At 39.8% G+C, this 8,932-nt stretch overlaps 1 protein-coding gene across 12 annotated transcripts in view; it reads left to right on the top strand.

Annotated features, from left to right (window-relative positions):
• Positions 1–6,457, top strand: part of LOC148835913 (nectin-3-like protein) — a 73,179-nt gene extending 66,722 nt beyond the window's left edge. For 10 of the 12 annotated variants that reach the window (XR_016090928.1, XR_016090926.1, XM_088912992.1 and 7 more), the window contains 2 exons: positions 3,313–3,427; positions 4,098–6,457. Coding sequence is in view for 9 of the 12 variants with exons in the window: in XM_088912992.1 (XP_088769118.1) it covers positions 3,313–3,427; positions 4,098–4,242 (260 nt within the window). In the remaining 3 variants the exon portion in view is untranslated. Of the gene's footprint in view, positions 1–3,312; positions 3,428–3,626; positions 3,659–4,097 lie in introns of all 12 variants that reach the window. The other 2 variants (XR_016090927.1, XM_088912997.1) reach the window with 2 other exon arrangements.
• Positions 6,458–8,932: the final 2,475 nt, after the last annotated feature.

Below are 8,932 nucleotides of genomic sequence, written 5' to 3' on the forward strand. Positions count from 1 at the left end.
TCAAACGTATACTGGACATAGAAAGTAACTTCTCACTTACACCAGCAGTGATCAGTGTAGCACCATGCTGTCGCCAGTCATTAGTTGCCACCCATTACTACAAACGATTAGACCAGACCCTTACTGTTGGACCTCCCATTGGCCTTGGTGTTGTGTCATGACCCTTGCTCCATCATTTCCAGTCTGTGTTTGTCTGAATGCTCACCCCAGCCAGCATTGATAACGCACTTATTCCAGCAGACCACTTACCATCAGAGCATAAGAACAGTTACAAACGACAGACCGTTCAGCCCATCTAGCCCATGTGGTAGTGAAGTAAAGGCAGTGTTGCTGGGACATTTGTTGTACAGCAAAATGTAACAAAAACATACCAACAACAAAAAATTCCATACAGTGATGTTTCAGGAGATCAGTTATATTCTTTGCTAGTGAGAATTTGATGAAAGGTTTGCGTTAGGGGCACAGAGGGATCTTCTAGATGGGAGGAGTGTAAATTCCTCTTTCCTATTATGTAAAATAAGAAAAGAAAGTCTGTTGGCTTTTTTTCTACATGTTGTCACAACAATTGTCCCCTTAGTTTTTGTCCATGACAAGTCCTAGGTACTCATAGTCATTGACTCTGTTTCTTTGATTGTAATATATATTTAGTTGTAGCTTGGTGTTAATTGAGATTGTATCACCATAATGTAAACAGACTCCTCTCAGTGAGGTAGAAACCACCAGTCCTGGGCTGCATTCAGGAGGCGCTTTGTCCAGGGCTCTGAGGCAGGAGGTCACCATCTTTTCATGTTTTTTTGGAAACAGAACTGTTAAAGCTGATTAAAAACAGCATGTAATTTCAGGACAATACCATTGAGTTAAATCCCTTTATTTCTTGATGTCTAGGCAGTGTTAAAATCTGCTCTGTGCCCAAGCATCTGATTGGAGAGAGTTAGTAGAGATCTGTGCACTAGCTGGTACTGTACTGTTCAAGCAGAGGCAGGTGGACCAAAGCTGGGGGCCACTTGATTCTTTCAGTAGAAAGGAAGAAGCTCTGTGGTGGAGTACTCAGCTTGACCCGAAGTGGGAAGAGGTTAGAAAGGGGAACCATGTCACGTGTGGTCAGCCTTGGAGGAACATGTTGAGGTTAAAAAAAAAGAGATACTTTGCACCGGGTGTTGAAAATTTGCTTTCTTCACACGTTTTCTTACAGCAGTGAAATTAATCTTTGCTCTTATATGCGTGTTATGTCACATTCCAAAATTGGCCTCAGTGTTATTTTTTAGTTTTAAAAATTTTCAAAAAACTAAAAAAGGATTTATTTTTCCTTCGTTTGAATTAAAGCTGTGTGGATGATTGGATTTCATATTGAGCTGTTATGATTAGAAACAACTGCATGACAGCTTACTGGAGCCAGACATACAGTACATTAAAAATGACAGGAGGTCAGTCTACTCTTAAAAAAGTATGAGGCTGCCTTCGATTTAGGTCAGTGATGGTATTCATGGTTAGAATAGACATAACCACAAATCAGCTTAATAGTACATGAGAGAGGCGATGTTAGTTTGAGAAAAATATGCATCTGATGACCTTAGTTGCCTCTAATTTTTATCACTAATGCCAATTAGCATTGCACAATAATTGTGTAGCTATTTAATAAGAAGCTTATGAGCTGGGGAGTTAAAAATTTCAGAATCACTGTTAACTGCCCTGGAAGCTGCTGGGTTTTTGTACAATAAAACGATTCTTAATATGTAGGCTCTTTCTGCATTTGTTTCAGTGCATCTTCCTATGCTCAGCTTCTCTTCAGATTTAATTTCAAAGAGCCGTATTATCATGACAGATATACATTCCTGTGCGCAGAAACAATTGACGGAACATTTACAGGCATTCAAGTTCGGTACTTTATAGCCATAACAGCTAGTTGCATGGAATTTGGTTTGGTAAGCTCAAAATACAAATAAACGACATAAAGCCAATAATAGACAGCATCCACCCAACACATCTTTCCATTCCATTCTAGTCACACACCAGTAATAAAATAAATAACGGTGAGAGAATAACATTGAGCCCTGCAAAGATTTCTAAGTTAAAGTGCAGAGTTTATGCATCTCACAGCCCCCGAGCAGGTGCTGTTACAGAACCTGGTAGTCCTTGTCTTGACAGACCTAAGCCGCTTACCAGTGGGGAGGAAAGTAATCAGGTTGTGCAGGGTGGGAAGGGTCAGTAAGGCTCTTTAGAGCTTTGCATTTCAGTCAAGAGAGGGAGTGTTAGCCACAGAGGGAAGGTGGCATTCTAAAGGCAGGGTGGAAGCTCTGTCTAGCTTCTTCTTGTCCTGGGCAGAAGTGTTGCCATACCACAGAGTGAGGAAGAAGATCAAAACAGTCTCAGTGACATCTGTAAAAGAGGGTCATTCCTTCCTGTGACACTCCAAACGTCTTTAAGTGTCTCAGAAAGAACAGCCTCTGGTGAGCTTTCTTGACTATAATGGATGTGTTGACCTTCCATTTTAGAGTGCTGGAAATGGTGGTGCCCAGGAACTTAAAATTCACCACCACATCTAACCTGAAGCTCCTTTGTTCCACCTTTCGTTTTGCTGACATTCAGTTCCAGGTTGTTTAGGCCCTATGAGAGTAGCATCATCAGTGAACTTGAACATTTTGACTGCATCCGAATGCGAATAATAGTCATTTCTGTACAAAGAGTAAAGGAGAGGTGATAAGACAGTGAGAATCTCCTGTGCTCAGGGCGAAGGGCTTAACAGGTGGTGTCTTTCAGCTGCTGTTTCTTACACAAGCAGAGGCGTTACAGAGTAAAAAAGAGGATTACAGCATGGGCAATGTATACTTCAAAGCAGAAACCCTCCTACTTGTTTCTGCAAGATTTATTGATACACACCCTGCTAAAGCCTGTCTCTTTGCTGTGGACAACAATGGGAACCACAGTGAAAACTTAAAAAAACAAAACAAAATCCTTGAAAAGGAAACATGTAGCAGGAATGCAAAAGCTGCTTGAGGTTTCCCAACTATCCTTTGTTATGTTTCCTGACATTTGTAAAGTGTATTTCAAACTGAGAACAGGAGGTACTTCTTTACCCAAGGGGTTATGGGAGTGTGGAGCAAACTTCCCAGCCATGCTGTTGAAACTGATGCTATGGCTTCTTTCAATAAATTTCCCAATGGGGTTAATGAGCCAAGAGGCCTTCTCTGTTTTGTAATTTAGGTTCCCTCTTCTTTTTTCTTATGTTAACAATAGATTTATCCCCATGAAAACAGACAAATCTAGTAGAGCAGTCTGCTAGCAGATATTAAATATCCCTCTGTTCATTTTCAGCAAAGACTTCAAGAACATCACCTGGGGTACTCATTGCAGGACTTGTGTTAATCCTTGCAGCAGCAGGTTTATTAATATTTACTTGGTACAAACGCAGACAGCAAGAGGAGGAAAGGTAACCGCTTTATACTGATTATATTTTATATTTTTATATTCTATAACTGTAGATGCATACCATAAGAAATAAAAGAATACCGATTTCTTGTACACTTTACTTGTTTACACAATATTACAATGATTCTTGTACACAACACACGTATTGAATGTAAATGTCTATTAAAAAGTTTTCTTTCTCTTCCCATGTTGATATTACTGGTCTTGGACTTGTTTCTCTTGTAGAAGAGAGGTAAGTGTTCCTCTTTTTGCACCCTTCTTCATGTAACTGAGTCTGTATTCGTTTACACTGTAGCTAGCAGTTTTAGAACAGGAGTCTCCTACTGATCATGTGCTAAATGCTGAGTGACCCACGTCTTGGCCTCAGTGGCTGCTACTACAAATCAGAAAGGTTCCTCCCCAGTTACTCATGTGGAAGGATAGCTTGTACATACAGCCATGTGTTGCATAAACCAGTTATCACTTTCCAGTGCTCTGTGTGACAGAGGCTACAGTATGCGCACCCTATGAGTGCCTTAATGTCTCCAATTTACTGCATAGAGACTCTCTGTGAAACACTCTCCACTTGTGCCCGCTTTATGTTATTTGATTGATGCTAGTGCTGAACTACTGTAGGTGTACGTACAGTAGGTGTCACTTTGGAAAAACCCATCTGTTTATTTCTTTTTCAGTCTCGTTGCTCAGATGGGAATGAAGGAGATGCCAGAACGCCAATGTCCTTATTATCAAACCAAGGTTCTGCAGCTCCAAGAGATCCACAGGATGATCAGATCAGCTGATCTGTCACAAGGAAGAAGGACTTTAATAACAGTGTGAAAAAGTCATATGAAGAGGGAACTTACTTGATAAGCAATACATTCAATGTTGAACTTTGTGTGCATTAAATGGCAGTGGAGCCTAATGCTGTCATTTTTATTGTAGTGGTGTAGGAGATATGGGGAGGAGTTTGGGTTTAAGTGTGAGAAAGTTAGCTAAAATGTTTGCTGTTACATAGAAACCAGTTGTGAAGAGGTCTATTTGGAGGTGATATCTCAAAGTGGTTTTACCAGTGTAAAAGTTAGAGAAAAGCATGATGTCATTTTTGTTTATAGATGCAAGAAGACACTAATTTATTAATTTCACTATCACTACTTCTCGCATTAAGTATTAATGACTGAATATTGTTTTTTTTTTTAAAAGTCATCCATTTCAGACTTTTCAAATTGCGACAGTATCCCCATGTCTGCTGGGTTTTGTTCTAGCTGAGTTCAAGTTTCCCTAATAATTTCTTGGTTGTTTCCATTTAATTGTTTTGATTTTTTCCGAGTTTGTAATCCAGGTTCTTGGTGTAGAAACATTTGAATTTTTTATGTAAAAATAGTTGGTTTTTGTCCTTTTAATCGAGGTTTCAAAGTAAGAGTATGGAAGGAACTCGATCGATCTTTTTGCATACTTGCAATGGTACTGCAGCCATTGAGCCCCAATGCTGATCTGAGAAAGTAAGCAAAGGTAGGTTGTTGCTTGGCCAGAGCTTGGTCAGTACTGAAGAGCCAGGTTGCTTTCTTAAATGATGCTGGTGGACCCACAGGGGGTTTTCCCACTGGATGAGAATCGCCAGGCCATTGCCCCAGTAAATTGACCAGGGGCACCGAGCTGCAGGAGATGATGTAATAGGTACGAGTGACAATAGGGATCCTATTACTTGGTCACTAAAGATCTTATTGCAGTGTGATTGAGAGTAGGGCTGCTATCCCCAGTTTCCTGCACAAGGAAATCAAGAAACAGTTTAAACAGCTGCGTTAAAGCTGTCTAAATCGGTAAAGTTCATACAACTTTTAATACAGGAGTTTTGCTTGAAGATAGAATTGTTTTTTCTCTTTTGGTTGGCTACTATACTAATTGTTTGGAATTTCTTTTGCTGAAATCTTTATATCATTCCCCCCTGCCTTCTCTCTTTTAAATGTTGTGTGAAATGTAGATTTAGGTTGTTTTTTGTGATCTAGGTCAAAAGGTACGCAACTTCCATTTTGAAACCCTGTACATTATGTTTGCACTAATGTAATGTACAGTGTTATACAATTTCTTGTAATTAAATGGACCAGAAGTACTTTGTGTTATGCTTTAGCTTTATGGGGAATAATAAATCTATTTATTCCTGTGTGTTTTATGTTTTCATAAATTAAACCTGATTATGCTAACTTTTTAATCTTTCTAATATGCAACAACCTTTTACTTACAGTAAGTCAGTATTGGAAACTCACCAGGTGTCTGCGTCATGTACAGTTGTGAGAAAAAGTTTGTGAACCATTAGGAATCATATGGATTTCTGCACTAATAGCTCCTAAAATGTGATCTGATCTTCATCTAAGTCATAATAATAGTCTTATTTAACAAACAACACACACATCATTTTACATTGCCATATCTTTATTGAACAAATGGTTTAAACAATCAAGGTCATTTATGGAAAACACTGAAAATGTGAGGCGGCTCACAGTGAAAATGTCTTTTGTTGATGCTTCTTTTCCAGAGGCTAAGTGCATGTCGGCAGGTATTTTTTCAAAATAATTTTTCATTCTCCACTCTTAAGTTTGATTAAATTGAATTTCATCTCCTCTATCCCTGCACGATAGTAGTGACTCAATCGTGTTCATTCATGTCGAGCAAGCTCGACTCAAAACGGGCATAGTAAACTAAGGAAAACTTGCCAATACCTCTCTCTTTATTCCAAGCTTTGTACTAAATACATCTTATTTGTCCCAGTGCAAACATGAGTGTACAAGGAAAATAACGCATTCATTCAAAGTAAACTAAATAAGGTAAAGTTAGCAATACCTCAAACCTTTTGTACCGTTAAATACGTATACTATTAAATATTCCATGTACAAAATACACCGCAGGTAAACGAGTATTCATCAGTCGAAATGGGGTGACAAAATGAAAGCTTTGTGTCAAAAACTTTGTACAGTACCTAGAATACATACTACATAGTGTGAATCTAAAGTAACCTAATGACATTTTGTTTTTAAATAAAAAAATATGAGTTTTAAAACTTAAGAAACGTTCAATTTTACTAACACCTCAAAAATTTATATAATAACTTATTCTCAATGGCAACTTCTCTCTCCTTTGATAGGCTAGAGCATGAAACGTCACCATTCCGCAAAGAACTGGGGGTGATTCTCTTTAGAGGAGTCTGCTTTGATGAGGACTTCATCAAAGGTCTCGCTTTGTAGTTGCTTGTGAGCACCCTTGTCAAACACAAAATGAGAAATGGGACACCCTAAACCCTTGCAGATTGGAGCGGGAATGCTCTTATGAAGGGTGCAAGTCCACAAGTTCGGTTATTGGGACACGGCCATAGTTACACACATGATATTTAAAGCCTGACTTCCCAGTCATCTCTACTTTGTCTTGGCAAGTCACTTCTTTAGCCTCGCTGTTCCTGACTTCCCTCTGTGCTCTTGTCCTCTCCCAGGCTACAGACATTGCTCATGTTTTGACTTGGCTTTGGATTTTCCCTGTGCTCACTTCAGGGTGTCCCCATCACTATACTGGGGCATTAGGACCCACATGGACGGCAGGGTGAGCGCCCCCTGCTGGCCCCACTAACACCTCTTCCAGCCTTAGTTTTTCCCAGAAGGTCTCTCATCCAGGTCCTGACCAGGCTCACACCTGCTGAGCTTCAGTGGGTTGCCAGTTGTGAGTTCTAGAGTGATATGGCTGCTGGCCAGTAAGAATAGTGTATATTATTACTGATATGGCCAGAAAAGTATCAGCTTTGTGGTGTCATGATATTCATTCCTGATATTGTAGTGATATGGATGCGTGTGGGGTGTACTTGTTTCTTTCGACCTTCCACCTTCCTCATCCATGGGGTCAGGTAGTTGTCTGTTACACCAAGATTAAAGCCACAATATCAATAAAATGTCTCCATAATTGCATTACTGGGGTCAGTCTGTATGTTTTGAGAATTAATTCATGCAATTTTGGGACAAAAGATTCATATCGTACTAGTTCTATTTACCATCAGTGTCAGTGCAACCAGATAGTGCAAGCCCAAAGTCAAAGGAAACGGTGCCATTGGATCCTTAATGACCACAGGTAGTCAGGACCTTAGTTTAATGTCTCTTTTCAAGGACGGCACCTTCCAGCACTCAGTGTCTCGAATGCTGAGATATTGGTTTGGAAATTCAGGCCCAGAGGGAAGAGAGGCATTTACTGGTCTACCCTTACCTCATGCATGCTTTTATTCTAATAGGCGTTCAAGCATAATACAGACAGGGTCCAGACTTGCTTATCTCTTGCCATACAATGCATCAGGTCAGATTACGAGATAGTATGCTCCTTCCCCATGAACAGAGCTCATTTTTCATGCTCTGGGAGAAAAATGAAGGGAAACTAGAATGAGTAGCAACATGTCCATCACGGTAGAGTCTCTGAAGCATGAGACAGTCTTCAACTGTTGACTTTCATTTATTTTTTAACAAAACCAGTTACAATGTGAATCTATCACATTAAATACTCTGTAACTGTTTTTTAGTGGGATGCACATACAGTAGGAATGTACTGTATACAGTCCTATCAGTTTATTTTTATTATTGTAATTATGTCTAATATAGTAGGTGACCTACCCCAAATCTGATTTACCATGAATCATGACTTTCTACAAGAATCCACGTACTGTATTTAAAAGGTTAATATTGTAGGTGAATGGATTTTATTTTGTGTTGAATAGAAGGTTGACACAACGTCAATGTACTGGCAACGTAATTACTGGCAGCATAAACAATAAGAATTTTAGACAACAACAGAATTCAACAATACAGTAATCTTTTGAACTGTCTGTCCCATATTTGTTCCAAAAAATAATATTTGGCAATTACCTGCTAGTGAAGAGTTCCATCCATTTGATTTCCCAGAATGCACTTCCTTCCGAGCATGAAACATCATGTAAACATTTTCCCTCCAGAGCAATAGAATGTAAAAGGGGCTGTGACTTGGCCAGCCAAAAGAAAAATCATTCCAACTAGTTTAGCAGCTTCTGGTTTCTCTCCGTTTTGCTCTGCATGAATTCCTGCACATGAAGTCTGAACAGAACAGCAAGTATTCACACATGCTGGGCTAGAGCACCAGGCTAGCGCCATGCCATTTATGCCCACTGTTTTGCCCTTCTCACCATATACAGACAGGGGAGGTAGACATTTTACTTACTTTTACCATGGGGGTGATAGTGAATGCTAATCTCTCAGAGACCAGGATGCACCTGTTGATGATCAAAGGCAATAAAGCCCTGTAATCTTGCAATCTATTGTTCTGGCTGCTTCCTTCTCCATTTGCTGGTACTCTCTAAGCCAAGGGACCAGCAAGAGTCTGCTACCACTACAGTACAGTATGTTGCAGGTGACCTGTATTTCTCCCATTCCAAAGAGGGGATGTCCAGATGAATCAGCTTGAGCTCAGGCCTGTGTATGTGTGTCGATGGACCAGTGTCCCATCCAAGGTATAGTCCTGCCTTGGGAATAGG

Source organism: Atractosteus spatula, chromosome 4 (genome assembly GCF_055471065.1).
Source record: "Atractosteus spatula isolate fAtrSpa1 chromosome 4, fAtrSpa1.hap1, whole genome shotgun sequence".
Lineage (NCBI taxonomy): Eukaryota > Metazoa > Chordata > Actinopteri > Semionotiformes > Lepisosteidae > Atractosteus > Atractosteus spatula.